The 24,463-nt window shown below is 39.8% G+C and overlaps 1 protein-coding gene across 30 annotated transcripts in view; it reads left to right on the top strand.

The window, feature by feature from the left end:
* PBRM1 (polybromo 1) overlaps positions 1 to 24,463 on the top strand; it is a 54,525-nt gene that overhangs the window by 22,102 nt on the left and 7,960 nt on the right. For 7 of the 30 annotated variants that reach the window (XM_083726462.1, XM_083726464.1, XM_083726466.1 and 4 more), the window contains 15 exons: positions 657 to 798; positions 1,392 to 1,489; positions 2,569 to 2,845; positions 3,739 to 3,844; positions 6,017 to 6,680; positions 7,716 to 7,927; positions 9,195 to 9,380; positions 10,281 to 10,438; positions 10,868 to 11,134; positions 11,642 to 11,787; positions 11,957 to 12,114; positions 13,106 to 13,289; positions 14,241 to 14,451; positions 15,383 to 15,584; positions 20,497 to 20,661. In XM_083726462.1, coding sequence (XP_083582588.1) covers positions 657 to 798; positions 1,392 to 1,489; positions 2,569 to 2,845; positions 3,739 to 3,844; positions 6,017 to 6,680; positions 7,716 to 7,927; positions 9,195 to 9,380; positions 10,281 to 10,438; positions 10,868 to 11,134; positions 11,642 to 11,787; positions 11,957 to 12,114; positions 13,106 to 13,289; positions 14,241 to 14,451; positions 15,383 to 15,584; positions 20,497 to 20,661 — 3,176 coding nt within the window. Of the gene's footprint in view, positions 1 to 656; positions 799 to 1,391; positions 1,490 to 2,568; positions 2,846 to 3,738; positions 3,845 to 6,016; positions 6,681 to 7,715; positions 7,928 to 9,194; positions 9,381 to 10,280; positions 10,439 to 10,867; positions 11,135 to 11,641; positions 11,788 to 11,956; positions 12,115 to 13,105; positions 13,290 to 14,240; positions 14,452 to 15,382; positions 15,902 to 16,266; positions 20,662 to 24,463 lie in introns of those variants that run through there. The other 23 variants (XM_083726472.1, XM_083726467.1, XM_083726463.1 and 20 more) reach the window with 8 other exon arrangements.

The raw sequence follows: 24,463 nt of genomic DNA, 5'->3' as shown, positions 1-24,463 counted from the left end.
AGCATTGCAATCTTGAAAAGTGGAGGGAGGAACAAGCTGCATCAGGCCCTGTCCCACGAGGTGCCAGGGTGAAACCAGTGCCGCTCACTCAGGAGCAGCTGTGGTTTCACCCATGATATACCACTGCTTACCATCATGCTTTGGACCTCAAACCAGTCCTGGGTAATATATTGATAGATCGCCCAGGCCTAGTTGTGAACCATGGTCAAGCGATCTCAGCTAGAAGTCTCAGTGTGATCTGAAACCCTGCACTGTCCGGTTCCTGATCACCCAAAGTTTTCTAAGCATACTCCTCCAAAATAGACTTGGGAAGACTGGGGCTAAACATCCAGGATGGGGGCATGAGAGGCAGAGGCAGTGTGTGCATCCTCATGACAGGTTGTTCCCTCACCCCCATGCAGGGCATTTAAAATCACATTTCAAGCCTTCTAGTGTCATATGAGAGATGTTCCTGTATCTTGATTTTGTCATGTGCTTGGGAACCATTAGAATTATTTCTTTTTCTTTTCTAACTCCTCCGGCACTAGCTGAGGAGGGAGGGGGGGGGAATGGGGAGGATATTAATTCAGCACTTTTAAGTTAGTAGATTATGTTTTATTAAAAAAGTAACAGGAATTGTTGCACCAATGAAATGGGACTGATTATCTCTTCTACAGAACAAAACTAAAGAACCATGAATATGAAACTCTGGACCATTTGGAATGCGACTTAAACTTGATGTTTGAAAATGCCAAACGTTATAATGTCCCAAATTCTGCCATTTACAAGAGAGTACTGAAAATGCAGCAGGTTATGCAGGTAAAACTTCACACTCAAATAGCTACGTCTCTGGGGTTATTTTTGTAGGAGCTAGCATTTGGTGCATTTATATCTGCATTGGCACACTGCTGTGATAGTAATTCTTCTCGGTGCTATTTCTGTGTTTAAACTCTAAGCATTATTCTATATGTTTCCGAATGAGAGTTTTTAACTGATAGCCATATGGCTGGAAATACAAATGAATATTCTGGATGAGGAATGAATGCTAAACTAATTTTCTGAACTGGTAATCTGAAATGAGGTTTTTGAAGAAGACATTGTATACAGCTTTCAAGATATATCTATTAAGAGTAACTGATAGCTAATAAGACATTTTGCAATAGAAGCTTAGGTGGAAGGCTTGCTGTTCTGGAATAAGCTTGATTATTTAGATATTCTGTGTACAGTATTTAATATTTTGCTTTATACATGTAATTTGAACGGCTGAAAAAAAATCTATTGCTTTCTATTGATGCTACTACTATATTTCTGCATTTCAGAATGAACATTATCTCTGGAGCTGTTAAATATTCATGCATTCAGGGGACATGACAGTGGATTGAATTTAACTCTAGGGATTTGATTTCTTCCAGGCAAAGAAGAAGGAGCTAGCCAGAAGAGATGATATTGAGGATGGAGACAGTATGATCTCTTCTGCAACATCTGATGCTGGAAGTTCAAAAAGAAAAAGGTATGCACTCGCTGTTAATAATAATTTGTGATTATTTGATTTAATTTTCAGTTATTTAAAGCCAGTTATGAGCTGTGTCTTTATTGACAAGGTGATCTATCAAATATGTAAATATACAGTTCACCAAAAAATAATAATATTATACCCTGGTCCATATGCTGAGGTGATAAGAAATTTTAAATGTGATATTTGACATAGGTATTTTATCTGAATATTCTTATTTTCTGTTAAAAGGTACAATACCATATAGATGGATAAGACTGCAATCAGTCCTATGCACTTAGCTGGGAATATGCCCCATTGAACACAGTTCTTACTTTCAAATAAACTGTTGAATCAGAAAGAAAGGTGTATCTATTAAGGGGTTAAGTGTGGTTGGAAAAATGCTTTACGTGATTGTTCAAGAAACCTCTAAATTTTGGGATCCTTTGAAGACCCTAGAAGGTGGGACAGAAGGCTTCATAGTTCCATTTTACTCTCTTTTCAGATAATACTGGGAAAGGTTCTCTGAATAATATGACTGTGAATTTAACATCACAGTTCACTTTTGAGATTAGTTTCACCACCATTGCTTTGACCTCGTTAGCTTAGCAGTTCCTTATACCCAGTGCTTCTTTTCAAGGGGGACACATAACCCTAAACATTTTGTGAATCTAAGTTTGGCCTCATTGAGGGGCAGTATTTCAATATGAGTAGGAAAATGAGAGTACCCCTGAACATTTTCTTTAGAAAAAAGCACTGCTTATACCAGGTCATTGTGCTTGAGGGAGGGAGAGGAAATTCATTATATTAAATCAGGCTTCCTCAACCTCAGCCCTCCAGATGTTTTTGGCCTACAACTCCCATGATCCCTAGCTACCAGGACCAGTGGTCAGGGATGATGGGAATTGTAGTCTCAAAACACCTGTTTTATACAGTTTTAAATGTTTTCTAATGGATTGATGTTGTTGGTATTATTGGATTTATTATTATTGGTAAACTTCATTCGATTTTGAATTTAAGAGGCTGTGAACCCCTAGAGAACATAGGTGGTAAAATTAATAAATAAGTATTCCCCTCCCCCCTTTCAAATCTAACAGCAAAAAGAACATAAAGAAGCAGCGAATGAAAATTTTGTACAATGTTGTTCTTGAGGCACGAGAGCCTGGCACTGGCCGAAGACTTTGTGAGCTGTTCATGGTGAAACCTTCCAAAAAAGACTATCCAGATTATTACAAAATCATCTTGGAGCCAATGGATTTAAAAACAATAGAGCACAATATCCGCAGTGACAAGTATGTTGGGGAAGAGTCTATGATAGAAGATATGAGGTTAATGTTTCGAAACGCAAGGCATTATAATGAAGAAGGCTCACAGGTACGTTCTCAGGAAAGTTCAAACCAGATTTGTGTAGCTGTCACTCATGCGTCCCTCTGCTTATGCTGATATTTCATTAAATGAATTTCACAGTATGTTTTGGTTTCCTAAAAGTATGAGCTGTGAAATTTCTTTATAGCAGTTTATATGCATGCTCCTTGCTTACCTTGTAGAATATGTCCATCTCCACATACAAAAGAGCAAAAATGAATATCTGTCCTTAGCCTTTGGGTAAAGCAGCCTCCAAATATTATTCAGACTCACCTTTGGGTGGCAAAGGAAACCATAAAAAACATACAGTGATCAATATGAGATCTTGAGATGGAGTGGATTATGAGACCAGAGAAATGCCTTTGCATAATTTGCGAATTATCAATTAGTTGTTTCCATATTGTGGGTTGGATATATTTTGTGTGTAGTTTTGCCAGGATGCTAAACAATATTGAGAAAGTGGAGCACCAGGAGCTAATAAACTAACTTCTTATACTGATGAATTAGCAATACTGGGATCTGGCATGCCAGAGATAAACTCTTCCCTGCCTTGGATATATAACCTTATGGTTAATCCATGGAGCTTCCCGTGCCTTTAAGAGAGGCGTGTGGAAGAGAGGGTTGTGCCCCACTTAGGTGGCTCATTACATATTCCGGAATCCAGTGCATTTATGGATGACCTTCTGCCTAATGGCAAAGATGGCCCTAATCCTACATCTTCTTTGTGCAGGGTTAGAGCTTTCCCTGCCGCTATGTGAATGTTGTAGCTCATTCTAGGTAGGCGCTTTGGGTCATGTTAACAAGATTACCAAATGCACTTTCTCATTCTTAATTGGAACAAAAAGTAAAATCCTAATAGCCATTTGCTGTTTGTTATTTATAAATATTTTCATGATGAATAGGTTTACAATGATGCTCATATCTTGGAGAAGATTCTTAAAGAAAAGAGGAAAGAGCTGGGACCTCTGCTTGAAGATGATGAGGTTGCTTCCCCTAAATTGAAATTAAGTAAGGAACTGTTGTAAATTCCCAAGCCTGATAAATGAAATATAAAATGTTAACAAATTGCAGTCTTATTAAGCTGAATAGTTTGCAACATTTCATCTGCTTCTGAAATACAGACTGAATTTGACAAAATATTTATTAGATTTTAAAATATAATTGAGTCCTGAGCAAAGGTGTCCTAAACTGAACTGTGTCAGAGCATTTATGCCAAGAAAGAGACAGTCTGGCCCTGAATAGGGTAGAAGTGTTAAAGCACTGTTCTAAGCTTTTGTAACATGAGAAACAGTAAAAGCTGAAATGTTGTTAGATTTGGGGAACAGCATGAGAAGTTATATATTTCCCACATATGCCTCTTGCAACATATCGTTCTTCTTTTTCTCGCCAGTTTCTAGATTGCTACTGAAACATGTGATATTAATAGATGTAAAATACTTTGTGATCCTCATCAAAAGTTGCTGCAGAAATATCATGTTGTTTTCTAAAAACAACAACACAGAACTAGTAATAGAGCAATGGCCCTTACCATTTCCGCTAGAGTAGCACTGATTTTGTACAGGAAGGTTTTCATTTTGTATTTTTGCACAGTGCAAGGCCCAAATCATTATGCTTTATTACTCCACTGCTTGAGATCATATGGGGTGGGGTTATTTTTTGCAGATTTTTTGTGCTGCTTTGTTTTAAAAGACAAACTGTATTTCAAAGAAAAAAAGAACCGAGAATGCTTGACATACTATGTATTGTTGACTATGGGTTGCAAGAATAGTAAAAAGTATAGAAGCATCCAAGACCAGCACATATACAGTGTTAGAAACTGAGATATGAAAGCTAGGAGCTGAATAGCACCTTAAACCTAGGTTATGGGTGCAAAAACAGAATGTCTAGGCACGCTTTTTTAATAACAAGAATGCAAAGCTGAAAGTGGGGAGGCAAAAAAAGGTCTTCCTTTCCTTCCACTCTGCAGTCTTAATCTGAGATCTTAAGCACAGTACTGCGCCCAGAGCTCAGAAACTGCTTGCTCTAATGAAATTCCCTGTCACAAAATGCACCTAAAACAATGGGAGTTTCGAACACTGCACATGTCCTGTAAACCATTATTACCATAACCTCTTGCAATTGGTAGCCCTGTTAGCTTCTGGGGCTGTTTTGCTAAAAACTGAAATGGTTTTGCTGTGCAAGATGTTTATTCTGGGATTTGAAAACTACTTTAAATAAATGAATAATGTTTTATATGCAGAAAAGTTTTTTGTGCTGGGACTAGCAGTGACTGGCCATGATCCAGGGTTTCCAGTGTATCTATGGGGCAGCGAGGAAAAGAGGCTTCGGCATTCTTTTCTGTGTAGTGCTCTGTGTAAGGTTATTATAAGGAATCTTCTGGTGCACACACAATTCTCTTCGTTAAAGCCCTGTTCCAACAAAGCTTTGAGAGTGTGCCTTTTGATTTTGACATAAGCAATATGAATATGTTACGTTCTGCTTGGGAGGACCTGTAAAAGGTAAAGGTACCCCTGCCCGTACGGGCCAGTCGTGTCCGACTCTGGGGTTGCGTGCTCATCTCGCTCTAGAGGCCGTGAGCCGGCGCCGTCTGAAGACACTTCCGGGTCACGTGGCCAGCGTGACGAAGCTGCAGCTGGCGAGCCAGCACCAGCGCAGCACACGGAAACGCCGTTACCTTCCCGCTATAAAGCGGTACCTATTTATCTACTTGCATTTAAGAGTGCTTTCGAACTGCTAGGTGGGCAGGAGCTGGGACCGAGCAACGGGAGCTCACCCCGCCGCGGGGATTCAAACCGCCGACCATATGATCGGCAAGTCCTAGGCACTGAGGTTTTACTCACAGCGCCACCCACGTCCCTGTAGGGAGGACCTGTAGCCTAGCCTTATTTCACATGACTCTCCAGATGCTTCGAGTCCACTGTTGCCCTCCAGATTCCTTCTTCAAAACACTTCCTTTTCCATGGTGTGTGAGTGAGTGTGTGTGTGAGAGAGAGAGAGAGGTGCAGACAGAGAAATTCTGATGTTTTCATATTGTTACGAGAGAAAATAAAAAGCACAAAAGTCTTGAGAAGGAGCTATGATGTGAAAGACACCAAATTGCATGTGTCTAATGTTACATGATATACCCAGATTAGTATTTGAGTAACTGAAGCCACAAGAATGTTGGCTTTTTTTGTCTAGCTTTAAATTTTGTTCCTCTAGGTAGAAAGACTGGCATCTCCCCTAAAAAATCAAAATATATGACTCCAATGCAACAGAAACTTAATGAAGTATATGAAGCGGTGAAGAACTATACAGATAAGCGAGGGAGAAGGCTTAGTGCTATTTTCCTGCGGCTTCCATCTCGATCGGAGCTTCCCGACTACTACCTGACAATTAAAAAGCCGGTTGATATGGAGAAGATCAGAAGTCACATGATGGCCAACAAGTATCAGGACATTGATGCCATGGTTGAAGATTTTGTAATGATGTTCAATAATGCCTGCACTTATAATGAGCCAGAATCCTTGATTTACAAAGATGCTTTGGTGCTGCACAAAGTTTTGCTAGAAACTAGAAGAGACATAGAAGGAGATGAAGATTCTCATGTCCCAAATGTAACACTCCTGATCCAGGAACTTATACATAACCTTTTTGTCTCTGTAATGAGTCATCAGGATGATGAAGGCAGGTGCTACAGTGACTCCTTAGCTGAAATTCCTGGTGTTGATCCTAATTTCCCAAACAAGCCACCCCTGACTTTTGATATCATACGAAAGAATGTGGAAAATAACCGCTACCGGAGATTGGATTTGTTCCAAGAGCAGATGTTTGAAGTGCTGGAGCGGGCAAGGAGAATGAACCGGTGAGTAAAACTTTACCTTTATCAACCTCTCTAGTAACTTAAGTTACTAGTGCTTGATTCAGGTAGGTAGCCGTGCTGGTCTGACACAGTTGAAATAAAAATAAAAAAATAAAAATTTGTCCAGTAGCACCTTAGAGACCAACTGAGAAGTGTGCATGCACACGAAAGCTTGTACCAGAACAAACTTAGTTGGTCTCTAAGGTGCTACTGGACAATTTTTTATTTTTATTACTAGTGCTTGTGACACACCCCTATTATAGTGATCACTGTTGCCAGTGATACTAATACAAGAGTCTGTAAGTTACTAGTGCGGGATTGGACTCCTATTCTAGAGGCATGAAATCACTTTCCATTAACAGCCTCATAAATAGCTTTTGCTTGTTACCTTTAATGTTTAGTACCTTTAATGTCTCAGAAAGGTATTTCTTCAGAAAGGTACCTTCATTGATTTTGTAATATGTAAGTATGTTTTAGTTAGTTAAAAGCCAGATGATTATCTAACATATATATACACTAAATAGTACTACAAGTTTTAGAGAAGTGTAAAAAAGCAACTTATACTACTGCATGATATGAGAACTGCAGATTTTGAGATGATATACCAGGCATAGGTAAACTCGGCGGATGTTTTGGGACTACAGCTCCCATCATCCCTGACCACTTGTCCTGTTAGCTAGGGATGGTGGGAGTTGTAGTCCCAAAACATCTGGAGGGCCGAGTTTGCCTGCGCCTGTGATATAGCAAGACTTTGGCCCAGTGGAATTGTCACAATCTCTAGCCAATTAAACCATTGTTTATTGTCCTGAGAATGAGCCGTGTGCCCCTGCACTTTCAGCTTGTCTTTCCCTCCTCCCCTTCTGCACTTCTACCCTGGCTTACTAAATCACACTTTTCCATGACATCCAAACCAGGGTCGGGGGGAAAAATCAGTTGCAAACAATGAAATTTCTTTTTTTTTTTCATGACACATTCATGCTTCTTCTACAGTTACCTTGTGTATGTTGTCATTTCATGCAGTTTCTCTTTTCTTTAAAGGACGGATTCGGAGATTTATGAGGATGCAGTGGAACTTCAACAGTTCTTTATCAAAATCCGTGACGAACTCTGCAAGAATGGCGAGATCCTGTTGTCACCAGCCCTCAGCTACACTACGAAGCATCTTCATAACGATGTCGAAAAAGAGAAGAAGGAAAAGCTTCCTAAGGAAATGGAAGAAGACAAACTCAAAAGAGAAGAAGAGAAGAGAGGTAATTGTACTTAATTTAAATGGCTGCACATTGTCACTCTTCATTTAGCAGATACTCACTGAAAGGCGACATAGGTAAATCTTCTCCAACATTATCAGCATTGCTTGAGAGAGGATGGGCAGTATAAAATGAATTCATAAATGAGCTGATTTGTACATTTGTGTCATTCAGCTCTCTTGTTCGCCTTGACACACTCTGATGGAAGACAAGGAAAATGCCAAATTTACAATCTACCCTTCTGGGTCATCTTCCCCACTAAGATACCGTCAGATGTAGAAAAGTAATTGGTCAGATGGTTGCCAACATGTGTATTTCCTACACCGCCTCCACTGAACTATTCAGATGTGCTTGCCCCTACGTGTAATTCAGTCATGAGGGAAGTACTGTTCAGCAGAGCTCAAAGCTGCCAACTCAGCTGGTAAATTGCAAGTTTTGCACATGGTAAATATATTGTGAGTGTAGTGATTATATTAGTATCACTGGCAACAGTGACCACTGTAATAGGGGAGTGTCACAAGCACTAGTAACTTATATACTCTTGATACTATATGCATGTGAGCTGGGAGCTTTTTAAACAATTATATGCATTACTTCATTTCAAAATGTGGTAAGCCAGACCTGCTGCACTTGGGGACCCTTACGCTCGTGTTGCTATGTGGGGCCCTAGACGTCTGCCCAAAGTCCTGATGGTACAACTGGCCGCAGGCCCCCTTCCCACCTTGCCACACCATTTTGAATACACTGCCAAGTCTGAAATGCCTTCTTCCTGCTCATTCTTCCTTCCTCACCCCTCTTTGGGGGCCCATTTCAGTGATCAGGGTGTGCTTCTTGCAAAAACATTCCTCTTTAACCAGGCCTTTGGCTAATTAACATCCAATACCCTTTTAAATGCATTGTGCGAGGGTTGTTTATTGGTTTGTTTTTGGTTTGTTTTGTTTTATTATGTTTCCATCTTGTATTTTTGTGTTGTGAACTTCCCTGAGAGCTATAGATGAAGGACAGTATACAAATTTAATAAAATAATAATAATAACTTGGGGATAGAATCTGTCTTACTCTTTGTGTGGCAAGAATAGCGCCTCTCCCTTGCATTGCATGGTGATGGGGGATACTGCTTCATATGGCTGGTGCCAGGAATGCTTTCTAAGAGGAAATGGTCACTCTTTACAGGAAAGATTCTTGGTGTGTAAAGTGTTACAAGGCGAGCAGTCCTGTGTTTTTAAACTGACTGTAAGTCATTCCCACTGTTTTCTTTTATGTTGAATAAGAAGCTGAAAAGAGTGAAGATTCTTCTGGAGGATCAGGACTGTCTAGTTTACACAGGACATACAGCCAGGATTGCAGCTTTAAGAACAGCATGTATCACGTTGGGGATTATGTGTATGTTGAACCCGCAGAAGCCAATTTGCAACCTCACATAGTCTGCATTGAACGACTGTGGGAGGATTCGGCTGGTAAGTAAGACTGTCTTCTTAATGCTGGTGGTTGCAGCTGTCCTATGCCCTGTCTTATATCCAGATACCAGCTCCTGTAAACACAATACATATTTCATTAAGTGGAAATAGAACCACTACCATGAGATTTCCCTAACAAACTGATAGATTATTGAAATAATTCAATGCAGGACAGCACTGGCTGATTGTAGGGTGATCCCTAAGAATTCATTTTGTGGGGCACTGTAGCCAATAACACAGGTCACGTGTCATCAGCTGACACAGGTAAGAGTAAAACTTGTAGGAGCAGGTCCATTTCCCTGAGTTTTTCCTCCTGCCTGACACAGCGGTACGAGTGGATCTGAGAAGAGACAGCTCTGCTTCATTCTGATTAGCTTCGTCCCCAGGACAACTAGTGGAAACCTGAGGGAAGAACACAAGTGGCGATTGTGGCTGAGCTACAAGCGCAGAGCCATGCTATGCCCATATGCCTCAAGGCCACATCTGTACCCCAAGCATAGTGCAACACCTCTCATTAAGAACAAAGAGTCATGTTTCTCTCCCCCCACAGCACTGCTGTTGTGATTACCATGTTAACTGGTGGTACAGCCACCATTCTGTTCTGTGCAGCAAGCACGAATGACAACCAGCATGTCATCCTTTCTCAAATGTCTTATTTTGTGAACTTCAGTTTTCAAAAAAATGAGGGTTTACGGTCTGTCTTTGATTTGCGCAATCACAATATGCAAGGAGAAACTGTCCCACAGTTTTGCAGGTCTAGACTTTAAAATGCACTTTCCCTGAACAAAGATTCAGACACAAACTAGCACTATCTCAGCCATTTTATCGCCACAGAAGATCCGCGGATCAGTTTATAACTTGTTATAGTTGTTTTGTATCACAAAGCTTTCTTGTTTTTAGGAGAAAAATGGTTGTACGGCTGCTGGTTTTATCGACCAAATGAAACATTCCATCTTGCAACCCGAAAGTTTTTGGAGAAAGAAGTATTTAAAAGTGATTATTACAACAAAGTCCCCGTGAACAAAATTCTTGGCAAATGTGTGGTCATGTTTGTTAAGGTGAGAATAGACTAAATGTTCTGTTATGTATCTGGATGAACACTATGCTGATCAAATATTTGTGTTTTGTTGTGGTAGAGATAATTTTTCTGTTTTGTTAAATTTCTCCCCATCATGCCCTCTTCAAGTAGTCAAATGCTTATCAGTTGGGAAATGAAATGAGGCCACTGAAAGATAAGGGAATGATTTCTGTACCCTTGGGAGACTACCTAGGTCTGCAGGTCTATAGAGCATGTAAAGTAGAGAGGAAAAGCATTTGTTTAAGAACCTCAGAGCAACCTGGTAGGAACTTGTGGGCTTCCAGATTTACAGGACATTGGTGGCCATTTGAGCCTGCTCCAGAAAACACCACAAACAATGGCTTTTGAACTTAGGTGTCTTCAAGATGAGCTAATTTTTTCTGAATTATCCTTTTCTCCCATTGACTAGGAGTATTTTAAGCTATGCCCAGAAAACTTTAGAGATGAAGACGTTTACGTCTGCGAATCACGTTATTCTGCGAAGACCAAGTCCTTTAAGAAGATTAAATTATGGACGATGCCAATTAGCTCTGTACGATTTGTTCCTCGAGACGTGCCCTTGCCTGTGGTTCGTGTTGCCTCGGTATTTGCGAATACAGACAAAATTGATGAGGAAAAGCACACTGAAATGTCTGAGGATATCAAAGTGGGAGACCACACCCTTAGCCTTGAAAAGGTATGCGTGTTTGAAGAGCTGGCCATTAAATGCTTTGACTTTTCTGCTTGTCTGTAGGTATTTTAAATGGTTTATCAGTTTAGGAATGAATAGCTGATGCTTTTACCTGCTTCAGTTCTGATTTGTACATGGGTCTTCCATATACACATCAAGCAGCCACATGAAATTACATTGGGAAGTCATTTGGAGGTTTGGACTAAAGCGTCACCAGTATGTGGATGACACTGAGCTCTACCTCTCATATTCAGGAGAATCCCCAGAACTGTGAGGGAGGGAAAGGAGTCAGGATTGTTCTGTCTGGCAAGCTGAAAAATTTGCACTCCACTGATCAAACAGTGGCCATATTGCTATGCTGAATGGCATATTAAAGGAGATATTGGGGTCTGGATGTCACAGTCCCTGCTTATGCAAGTAGCTTCTGGGTGAGGCTGAGTACCTAACGTACCATTTTATTTAAGAAGAGTCGCACAACTTTCCCCATTTCTTAAGCCTGCCTTTATTTTACAGGACAAAGAAGATGTTCCAGTAGAAATGGCAAATGGAGAACCTGGGTGTCACTACTATGAACAGCTTTGTTACAATGACATGTGGCTGAAGGTTGGGGATTGCGTCTTCATAAAATCACACGGTCTAGTCCGACCGCGAGTTGGCAGGTAACCTTTTTCTCTATAAATATAGTTGCATCATTGAAAACTGTTTCAAGTTTTTCATGTACAAAAGAAAAGATTAATAAAACCGTAAAATAATTGGGGGGAATGGCTCAATTTTGGACTTGGCGATTATCTTGGGATACTCTGAAGCAAATCTTTTTCTGTTTTTCAGAATAGAAAAAATGTGGGTAAGAGATGGAGCGGCCTATTTCTTTGGTCCAATCTTTATACACCCAGAGGAAACTGAACATGAGCCAACTAAAATGTTCTACAAGAAGGAAGTGTTTTTGAGTAACTTAGAAGAGACCTGCCCCATGACATGCATTCTAGGTAACCAAATCGTATTGATGTTTTTTGCTATAACTTTTGTGTTTTGAATGAACAGTACAGTTGGGGGCTGGGGGAATCACTCCAATTCTATCATTTCCATTTCTTTTTCATGTTTTTGCTATGTTTCATGTTAGGATATGGTATACATAACTCATTAAACCTGAGTATCTAGTACATAATAAATTCTGTATGATAAATTTAATGGGGGGGGGTTAAAGCCCTTTTTATTCTTCTAGAACTAGTAACAGAGGAAAATAAATGTGCTTTGAAATCCAGTAGGTTGTTTACTAGATAAGGACATTCTCATTGTGTTGTGTATGGCCCTTGGCAATACTATGGTCATCCTAAACAGCTGCTGCTGACTCAATCTACCTGTATCACATTATTGCCTACTTTACTAGAAGTATAAAGGCTTTTGAACAAAATAATTAACTAGTCTTGAGTGGTGCATACAGTTATTTTAAATTTTCTTAAGTGAATGGTTTTCTTGTTCGTGTGAAATTAAATTGGCTCTGTTAAATGGAGGAGAATCCGTTCGACTTCCAATCGGAAGCCGTGGAACCCCCATGGGACATTCGGCTTCCAAAAGAACGTTAAAAAACTGGAACAGTCACTTCTGGGTTTCGATCATTCGGGAGAACTAGGCTGTTCGAAAACCAAGGTACGATTGTATTTGTCATGAAGAGATCCAGCAAGGAAGCACTGTCCCAATCCAGCAAAGGAGATCCATGTATGAATGCTGTCATCACATCCATTTAACTTCATGGATGTATCAATGTGCATAGGAGATGCATTCCCTGCAGGAGTCCCTAGTCACATGCAACATGTGAACTGGAATGAGGCTTAGGTGTTCCATTGTAGGCTATGTGTGATGAGCCAGAATATTGTCATGAACTTTTTGGTGGTTTAAAATATGCTGGCCTGTTAACAATAATTCGCTTTCAAACTGTCAGTGTGGAAAACGCTACTACTTTATTTTTCTCTCTTTCAGGAAAGTGTGCTGTGTTGTCTTTCAAAGACTTCCTCTCCTGTAGGCCAACTGAGATTTCTGAAAATGATGTTCTCCTCTGTGAAAGCCGCTATAATGAAAGTGACAAACAGATGAAGAAATTTAAGGGATTGAAAAGGTTTTCTCTTTCAGCAAAAGTAGTAGATGATGAAATTTACTACTTTAGGTACGATGTTTTTGCTTTTAAAGCATTATCAGAGATAATGGGGTAGAGATCTTTAAATTGATTTGACTGTAGGAAAAAATGTCCTTTATAAAAAGTAGTGGTATAAACCACTACTCAGATCCATTGAACATAGAGGGCCATTACCTTACCAGGAAGCTAGCTTGGCTATTCCAGAAATCCAATTTGTATTGGGTCCAGGAATTAGAAGGGTCTCAGGCGTACATCCTGCCATCCCCCTCCCTCTGGCCAAAGCAACAGCTCACAACAGTATTTTAAATAGGCAATGGTGAACTTGAATATAGTCATTTATTTTCTGCCAAGATGTATTTCTTACTTAAAATATCACTGCACAAAAATAGGCATATTATCATTTTAGATAAGGGCTGTAGAGAACGACATCCTTTTCATTGAAGGATTTGCAATTAGAAAAATTGATTTCATTGCTAGAAAAGTTTAACATTAACATTTTAGAGTTGGCTACCAAAGCCATTCTGTTCTTTGTGGTGTGCACCTACTGCATGGAAGATTTCTAAATAATTATTCTGTGCAGTTTCAAAATTGGGTTCAAACAACAGTTGCTTACCTTTTTCAAACATGCCACTTATTTTTTTTAATATGTTCCTACTTCTTCCTGATGCAACACTTACTGTAAAGCAGAATTTAGGAATTATGGGCCAGATTCAACTAAGCTGTCACCCTAACGGAAACCAGCATGAGTCCCACTAGTGCAGCAGGATATTCTTTCCTCTCCTCTCCACCACTCTCCCCAAAACTCAGCAGGATCAGGAGGACACCCCCCCCAGAACAGGGTACAGTGGGGGGAGAGGAGAGCATGTTCCAACAGCACAGGTGTTTTTGCTTGGCATACAAATGGATCCCCCTTAGTGTGGCATTGAATTCTATCCTATGTTGTGCAAAGAAGGCTTTTATTCATATGGAATACTTTCTTAGGAAACCCATAATTCCTCAGAAGGAGCCATCTCCCCTTCTGGAAAAGAAGATTCAGCAGCTAGAAGCCAAATTTGCTGAGCTGGAAGGAGGTGATGAAGAGATTGAAGAGATTGCAGAAGAGGAAGGTGAAGTTACAGAAGCGCCAACGATGCCTCAACTTCAGAGTCCGCTTTCTAATGAATTGGATATAATGCCATACACTCCTCCACAGGTAACGTCTTTTACAAAATCACATAGTTGAGACCTTTCCTTCCTCCTCTTCCTCCTCTGCTGAAAAGATGTGTGCTTTGACTGTAGTGAGCTATTTACCAGAAATGCAATTTTCAATGTTACTTTGTCAATATACATTTTTTTCCTTTTTAAAAGAAACTGCTTGCAGATCTTCTATCGAATACATATTATATATACTTTTGTAAAATCAATTAAAATATACTGAGAACAAATAATTTTGTAACTCATGTGACTTCAAGTTATGTCTTTCATTTAATGCCATTTAATGCTGGGGAAATTGTGATTTGTGGTGCAGCAAGTCATGTAAATGAAAATTTTTGTGTAACCAAATAAGAAATAAGTCGCTTTTGGATTGTTTGCAGTTTCTAGAAAGTTCTAAAAGTAATTTGGAAGAATATTAATTAATGGCAGATATACTGCAGTGCTGCCCAGGTTTTGTAAACCCTAGAGGCAACCACCAATTCCTAGGTATGGCCCTCATCTTCCCAGATTTGCCCACCCAAATACTCTTGCCTCATTGAAAATTATCCAATACAGTCATACCTTGGTTTCCGAACAGCTTAGTTCACGAACAACTTAGAACTTGAACGTCGCAAAGCCAGAAGTAGGTGTTCCAGTTTGTGAACTTTGCCTCAGAAGCCGAACGTCCGACACAGCTTCTGCGGCTTCCAATTGGCTGCAGGATGCTCCTGCAGCCAATAGGAAGCTGCGCCTTGGTTTCTGAACGTTTCGGAAGTCGAATGGACTTGCGGAACGCATTCTGTTCGAAAACCAAGGTATGACTGTACCATTATCAGCTTAAAACTATGATCATGAAGACAAAAAGGTCAGAAATTGAGGGTTAGATTCTCTAGCCTTCACTTTCTAACTGTTAAGCATTTATGACCATAGGTGTATGTTTTTCTCCATAGTCCACTCCCAAGTCTGCCAAGGGCAGTGTAAAGAAGGAAGGATCGAAGAGGAAGATCAACATGAGTGGTTACATTCTATTTAGTAGTGAGATGAGAGCGGTTATTAAAGCTCAGCACCCAGATTATTCATTTGGAGAGCTCAGTAGACTTGTTGGAACAGAGTGGAGAAACTTGGAAGCAACCAAGAAAGCAGAGTATGAAGGTAAATTAAAGGTGTAATGATGTGAAACCTTTTTGCCCTTTCAGAAAAGACTCAGTGTCCTTTTGAGGGCAGGCAACTTATATTTCTGTCTTTGGAGCTTTAAATATATAAGTGCTCACCCCATAGAAACCTATAATGCACTAAGACGGGTTCCCAAACTGTGGGCCGCAAGCTTCATTCAGGTGGCCCATGGCACGTTGATGCTAAATATTCCTACTGATGTTTAATGGTATTTTATTGCTTCTTTTCTTTATATTTTATTTTATTTCATTTCATTGAAGTTCTATGGAATGCAAATTATAAGGCAGTAAAATACAGCATAGGGACGCAGGTGGCGCTGTGGGTAAAAGCCTCAGCGCCTAGGGCTTGCCGATCAAAAGGTCGGCGGTTCGAATCCCTGCGGCGTGGTGCGCTCCCGTCGTTCGGTCCCAGCGCCTGCCAACCTAGCAGTTCGAAAGCACCCCTGGGTGCAAGTAGATAAATAGGGACCGCTTACCAGCGGGAAGGTAAATGGCGTTTCCGTGTGCGGCTCTGGCCAGAGCAGCGATGTCACGCTGGCCACATGACCCGTGTCTCCGGACAGCGCTGGCCCCCGGCCTCTTGAGTGAGATGGGCGCACAACCCCAGAGTCTGTCAAGACTGGCCCGTACGGGCAGGGGTACCTTTACCTTTTAAAATACAGCATAAAGATACGCTACAATTAAAAATTATTATGGCATTTAGTACACCACATTGAAATTACCATAAGAGGCAGTAAAATTGTTAAGTGGCCCATTAGCAATTTTCAAGTGGTCATGGGGGGGGGGAGTTTGAGAACCACTGTACTTGAGGGTAGTGGTGATGATGCCTCTGGAACAGACCGACTGAGCTGCCTGCTAGGGAGAAGCCAGGGGCCCAAGAAGAAAGTCATCTAAGGTAGGTATCTTCAACCTGTTCAGACCCAGGACTCACATCTAACCCCAACATGTATTTGGAAACCCATTTCTTGATGTTTTACCATATGTTGCAATGATAGTAGTTTTCCTGTTTGCATCCTCCCTTGGACCAGACTGCGACCCACTAGTGGGTCCCAACCCACCAGTTTAAGACCAGTGATCTAAAGGAAGCAAGCGGGCTTAAAGTAGATTGAGAGAGGAATAGGGAGAAGGAGAAAAACTGGAAAGGAGAAGTAGCATAGTGAAAAGTTGAGCAATGGATGGGAATTGTAGAGAAGCAGGCTTTGACTAATATTACCAGTGCAAGCTGCTCAACAGTGGAATAGATTGCTGGAGGGGTGACCAGCTTTCGCCTTTTCTGGAGGTATTTAAGCAGAGGCTGGACAGGCATCTGCCAGGAAAGTTGTAGTTTCATCCTGGATTGAGCCAAGAAGTTGCACTAGGTGACCGCCAAGGGCCCTTCCAATTCTATGATTCCTATAGCCAGGAGCTGCAAGAGTGAAGTTCAAATACTGGTTTCAGATAACTAGCCCAGCATTTAACATCAGGGCACTAGTACATGCTGCATAGTGAAGATACATAGAAACAAAATGAAAGGACTACAGGTAATTGCAGAGCAGAGAAGCATGTAGTTTGTCCTTAATAAATCAACTAAAATACATTTATTAGAATGTCTTCGGCTATTTAACCCAAACAGATGTGCTTTTGTTTACCTACCTCAAATTGTTATTCTCCTCCCTGAGCAGCATAATAATATAGTCAGCTTATAATAATCAAGCTCTTTCATGTACTCACAGGTAGGTTTTCATTAAAGCCTGCATGTCTTTTGTAGGATGCATGTTTCCAAATGTTTATCGTCCTAAACTCGTAGGCTAGAATGTTTTTCAGGTATTTATTGCAGCATTAGAAAAGAAAAATTTAGGAAGAATTATTAAGCTCTGAAGATGATACGAAGTCATTTTTAAGCAAGTTTGATATTCAGACTAAATGCTGTTGGTCATTGGATCTCACTTTCCTTTACTGTGGACTTGCTGTATCATTTCTTTGCAGAGCTAGAATGATAGATGGTTCCATTTCATTTCCTTTTTTTCAAACTCTCTTTCTTTCCTACATGTACTGACACATAGAAATGTGGACACGTTCAGGCAATCATATCTTAGTTTAATAAGCCAAGACATGAACAAGTTGTTTGGCTGTTCCTGCAGTCCCTATCCACTAATGTGCAAGCCAGAAAGTCTCCTTGACTTAAGTTTCACAGCATGCTTGTATTGGAAAACTATGTTTAATGGGTTCAGAACAAGCTAGAAGATAATGCCATGATTCATTTTGAAGCTATTAACCATTGTTTCCCATTTAACCTACAGTGGATGGAATAATTCTTTGTTTGTTCATTCAAACTGCAAAGGAGCTGATTATGCACCCATGAGCTTGTTCATACCTCGGTTTATTAAGCTGAGATACAATTTTTTGAGCCAGTGCAATGTCTCTGACATTTTTCAAAGCAATAATGTTGAGTTTCCCTTTAAACCATGCCGTTTTGAAGTTCACTCCTATCCATTATGATTATATCCCTTTTTATTTTGCTTGGGACTACACTATGGTATTGACATCCGTGCTAAAGTTTTCTTAAGTATTTCTACTTTGGTCCTTTATAATTTGATTACAAATTTCTCTTCTCAGACTGACATTTTATCAGCCATTTTTGTCAAAAGGCAGATTTTTCTTTCTTTGTAGATGAGGGCATTTTGCTTTGTATGTTTTGTTTAAATAGATTTATGGGCAAAAGGGAAAGTATCTGGGTATGAATCTGCATTAAAAATTAGAAGGAATTTTCTTTCCTTAAGTGCTTTTAATGAGCATCTTAGAATAGACTCATACAGGGCTTATGTACTGAATAAGCGCCATTCAGTAAGCAGTGAAAATGGATTTTAATGGAACTTTGAGCTTTAAACCACCACAAATTCAAAACAGAATGTTTAAGCACTAAACAGTCAAAAGCTGTACAGGACAAACTTCCCTGATAAGCAAAGTAATTAATAAATATGCACAATCAAGAATTTTTTGACATGAGAAATTAAGGTCCATGTCTTAACATTTCACTGTACCCAGTGATTGCAAGGTGAGGTTTGAAGGTTTGGGGGCTGGGTTTGCTAGATTTGACAGTGAAATTCCAAAGCTCAGCTCCTGTGTCTGCTTGGTACTGTTGAATTGCTCTGTCAATATCACAAGTTTTTGTTCTCTTGTCTGCTAGCATCTGACACAAACCATTTAGAATAAAACCATTGCTGAAAGATTGGCTGCTGTTTTGCTGAACATAGTCCTAATTCAAGTCTCTAGAATTTACATGATAAAAGAAATATTAATCCAATGAGTATATATTAAGAACCAATTCAGTGCAATGTTTTCTTTTTGAATTTACTATGAATAATCAAAATTCAATACTTCTAAATGTCTTTTTCATGGTTAAAACAGAAGACAATATAGTAACTCTTTGCCTTTTGATCTCTTTTAAGGAGTTTGTGTTATGAAATAAATCATATATTGTATGCTTAAACTTTATACATATGCACACACAGAGGAATCTGTCACATATCCTTCATTTGTAATCTAGATTGTTCCTTACTAGTAGACATACTACAGTAGACATAATTTGTGTCTACTCCAGTTGCATATCTGTGTGTATTTTCTCTTGTGCTCCTTGATCATGCCTGTAATTTCATGTCCCCCAAATATAAGTTTGGATGCATTATTTCTGTTCCTAAATCAAAGAAGGTGCAAAAAGAATCATGCTTTTCTTGTATTAATAGTCGGTTGGGCAACTGGGATATATGAAATGCTGTGCTAGGAAACTAGTCTTTTGGTGGGACAAATTGTGCAATTGTCTCATTCTTGTTGTTTTCTAACAAAATTTACATTTTTGATCTGGGAAATAACTTGGAAAGGGATGCTGTATTTGTTCGATAGTTTCCCCCAGGAGTTCAGGATAAACCATTATGCTTGCCAAGCCTCTTGAGTGTACATTTAGAACAATTCATTTATAGATGGAAAAAATGCCTTCCAAACAGATTTTCTTACGTTTAGCAAATGTATTGTTCTCATGGTAGCTGAAGAAGCTTATTTGGAAGAACCAGAATGGATGGAAAATAGAATTTCCCTCCTCCTAATCACTGGGCTTTATGTTAAAGATGGAGGTAAAAATTGGGAGAATACTGGCCCTATTAAAGTCTAACTGGATACTTGTTTTGGATCAGAGCAAATCCGTTGACATGTACTGTACTCTGTAGCTCACCTACTCTGGAACAGGCCCACTGGCATGTACAGAATGAATCTAGACCTAAAAGGCTGTGAATTGCAAATGTGGTACGTAGTATCTTATGCCAAGCTGTCATGGCATGCTTATTTGTTAGTGCAGAGCTGCTACTATCTGATGGTACCATTGATGGTGGGACTTTTAAAAAAGGTCATCAGATCTAAAACCGCATAGCTTGGATTCTGAGAACCACCAATGGAAAGTAGTTTGCAGAAGGAGACTTTCCCATTCCACCCTCCCCTCCTTTGCGTCCTCCTCGAAAACCTTCACCTGTTTGGGGGCAACTTCCTCCTGTAGCCCCCTGCATCACATTCTGTTCTGATCAGAGGGTCTCCCGACCCTCAACAGAAGCTTTTAGGGGGCACAGAGGACTGCAGGCTGGAGGAAGCCTTGGTTCTCGGGATCCAGACCCACATTTCGTTGACTCTTTTGAGGCCCTTTCATCGTCGATTCTTTAATCGTCTTTTTGTTGGCAGCCAAACCAAGACAAAATTATGTATTGCATTTTCAAAAATAGCCTGTATATTTCCCCCCCACCCACCCACAACTGAAGCCTAAACTTGTTGCCAATGTTGACTGGTCCTTTTTCAGTGATTAGAGAATATTTTTTTTTGAAATTCTGGGTTACGAAACAGAACTGAAAGTCTAAAATCTAAAACTTTTGCAGAGCGGGCAGCTAAGGTTGCTGAGCAGCAGGAGAGAGAACGAGCAGCACAGCAACAGCAGCAGAATTCCTCCCCCCGGGCAGGCACTCCTGTCGGGGCTCTAATGGGGGTGGTGCCGCCACCAACACCAATGGGGATGCTCAATCCGCAGTTGACACCTGTTGCAGGTAAAAAACAAATAGGGGCTCTGACCATTTTTTTCCCTTCATCCACTTTACCAAACTCCTTCATAACTCTGAACGCTATTCTTGGGTCACTTTATTTGTAGTGAAAAAGAAAAAGAAAACTATTAAACTTTACCTCATAAAACCTTAAGTTCAAAGCAAACACAGATGTTTCCCTCACTGGTAGAAGTAGCACCCCTTAATCCTAAGCATGCCGTTTTATCCCGATGAAGTCTCTGCCAGCTCATTCCCTGGTCAGCAAACTTGCTCCTGGTTTGTACTGTTAATTCTATTTTGTTTCCTCTGAACGCTGCAGAATCTGGACACTTGGGAAAGAGTGGATGGTTTTCTCAGGTGGCACGTCATCAGTAACATTAGACACGTTCCGAGTGTGAGAAAATGTAATATGATGCCTTAACGTGAGGGTTAACTTGAGAACTGATTTCATCCATCAGTTGAACTGGCTAGGGTTCTTGGCAGCAGTGTTTAGTGAGAATCGGAAAACATTTATTTATTTCATAAAATGCATATACCGCTTGATTGTAGGAAACCTCAAAGCGGTTTTCTTTTCTTTTGCAGGATTTTGGGTTTGTGTGAATTGAGCAGCAAGCCCTACCATGCCACACTGCAATCCACTTTCATAACTGTGATATTTCAAAAGCAATTATATTGTTCAGGCATAATGCTGAACCACACAGTTTAGTATTTTGTGCATGAGTGTCAAGTTTATACTGTTTCCCCTCCTCCTCCTCCTCTTCCTAAGGCATAGCCTTGAGGAGGAGCTGGGAAGCTTTCATTTCCATCTTAAACTCTAGCTGTTTTTATTAGATAATTTTAAATATAGGACTTGATTATCAAACCATGTAACCTAGTTTTGTGTATTCAGATTTGTCAAGGCTCTACCTGTCTTAAGCATCCAAGCTTATCTAGTTCTGCAACTGAGCAAAACAGATACAAGAACAGGAATAAATATTTTGCATTAGGGTGTATGTAGATTTGGTTTAGTTTAGGTCTCCATATGTTCTGAATCTGTACTTGAAAATAAATACATTAACTTCACCAGGATCTAAATACGTGTTTTCTGAGGCACCCTGCATTTCATTACATGCAAACAAATTGCAAGGCATTTTATTCTGATAATATTTAATGCTGCAGAATTGTCTGTTAATAGGACCTAGCATATAATCTATTAAATTTATTTTTCTTTTAGTATCACCATCTCATTAAAAAACCCAATATGCCGTTTTATATCCAGTTTTTCTCACCACGTGATCTTAATTTACACCTCACTTTGATCCAGATCTGTTTATAAACAGCTTTTATTGAAACATTTTGTCTGAAGAATATCTTCAAAAATCAGCAACTAATGTAATTCTCTGGGAATAATTGCAACATTTCTGCAGGGTAATGTCATGTAAGTGCAGCAAAAAGGGGGAGCAGCTTTGGGATGCACTCAGAGGTTTGAGAGTGGCGTTCTGCTCATGAAACGGGGATCTGTAAGATTTTGGTTTCACTTTCCCTTGCACTCTGCAAAAACCTGTTCCAGGGGATTGAAGGACCCCCCTGAAACAGGCCGGGAAGTGGTAAGGAGACTGCAAAGGAAAGGAGAATAAGTGGCAGGGAACTATTCGTCTTTAATAGAAAGTTGTCCCACTGATTTACATGATATGGTGAATAGTTTGCTAAACATGTTTCACTGCACCTCTTGTTTTCTTGAGTGAAGTTTATCAGTTGAAGAAAGAGCTGGAGCAGCATTTTGTCTAGTGAGCTTTTGGCTGTGAGCCAAAGTCCCTGGTTCAAATCTCCCACTCCCTCTCATCCTCTGCTCACAGCCCCATTCTGCATATACTATCTTACTTACTTGGCTGCTATAAACATTACTGGCACAATGTTTGCAACATGCTTTGAACAGTTGAAGTGTGTGATATAAATGCTAAATATAGTCACTAGTATCATTGTGATCGAATGGCAGCCAGTGTTGTTTTCACCTGATCGTTCGACACGGAATCTCAATTTACAGTAGAATGTTTCCAAATAAATAAATCTTACACAGCTTGGTTCTTAGTTTTTAATTTGTTGCTGTGAATTTGATTCGTCACGGCTGCTGAGAATCTAGTCCAAAAATGTTGCATTTTATCTCAGCTCCATTTGTAAAAAAATAAATAAATTCCTTTTCAGTTCAGTTTTTGTTGCATACGTTGTGTAGAGATTGAATATTAAGCCATTTCAAAGTTTTTAGAAAGCAATATGTATTTTTTAATGGTTCACTGAGAAGCCAGACCTCCGCTTTGCTGTCGGGTGGATTGCCAGCACCATTGTAGAAGAAAATCTGTCTCTCTGGTGTTGATTTAAGGAGATGCCCATTCTTTCCTATAACAGGGCAGCAGCATTCCTAGATCTGTAGCTTTTACAGCATAAACCTGTATTTGTGACATATCTCCACTTGGGTTGATATTATTCTTGTTCGTTTTACTAGTTTTATGTTAAATTTTCTTAAGTGAGGTTACACAGGCATAAAATTAGAGCTATTACTTCCAAACTTAACTTTCCTTCAGTAGGTAGGCCTGAATATGTATAAATCATTACCTGAAATTATCCACAATATTGGTTCCAGCCTTGCAAATAATCAAGTGATGCTTGAAAAAGTATTTCTTCACCACCTTTGACCTCATATAGAGCCCCCAAAGCAACTCACAGACATAACTGCCATATTTTTCTCAGAATACCTTCAGTGATTTTCCATTATTCTCCCCCAAAACCCACCAACCCACCCACACAGGGCACTGACCTATATCTCTTGGAACTCTTCTCCATCAATCCTTATTTTCTTCTCTCTCCATAATATCTCAGAATACTTCTTTCAGTCACCTTCATTGTCCCCCTCGCCCAACAATCCCCATTTTTTCCAGTCAAAGACAACCGCCACATTTCTCTCATTAACCACCCACCAAAATTTATCTCTCATATTACCTCTTATTCTACCTCCTATCTCTTCCCTTTCCCAATTTTCTATGTTGAAGACCCTACATATATCCCCCCCCCCCCCCCGATTAACTCTCCTTGATTATTCTAAAGGCACCCGAACACAGCAATCCTTACTTTCTTTTCCGGTGCCCTTGATTTTCTTCTGTCAAGAGACTTGTCCATTTTGCCTTCTGTTCAGTACAATACATGATTCCTTGTTTACATTGCTATAGTATGCTAAAATTAACATGCCTTGAAGGTGAAGAATTGTACTGTGCAATACATTGCTTTTTATAGTTTCCAGTAGTGTAACTTGCAGCAATATATAAGCTATGTGAGCACTTAAGATGATTGTGCAGTGAATATTCCCTGATGAAAACGTCCATGAAGTTTTTTCTGTCATGGCACATGAAAGATAAGGTCTCTCTCTCTCTAATATACCTTCTGTTTTAGTAGTCTTTTGGCCTTAATGAAGGTGAGAGATGGGAAGCAGCTCAATCTATGCAGTATTATTAAATTAATTTCCCATATGTGTAAGTGGTTAACATCCTGTGTAAGTGAAAAAGCCATAAACAACCAGAATGCCTGGTATACATACATCTTCTGTTAAGCTACATTGCTGTCCCATGAATTTTTGAATGTGCATGTCGCAATGTGATATATACTTTCGTATGACTGGCAAAACATTTTGCATTTGCTTGTAATAATAACCACTTAATGATTCTAAATGCTCAGTTGGTTTCCTCCTGAAGAAAATGCCAAAAGGCTAAATACTAATCTGTTCCGAATACGGTATCTGGCACTGTAACAATGTTCATTTTTGCAAGGTACTAATTGTAGT

This window comes from Podarcis gaigeae (genome assembly GCF_964106915.1).
Source record: "Podarcis gaigeae genome assembly, chromosome: 2".
Taxonomy (NCBI): domain Eukaryota; kingdom Metazoa; phylum Chordata; class Lepidosauria; order Squamata; family Lacertidae; genus Podarcis; species Podarcis gaigeae.
The sequence above is the reverse complement of the archived record's forward strand: the minus strand, read 5'-3'. Positions and strand labels throughout refer to the sequence as shown.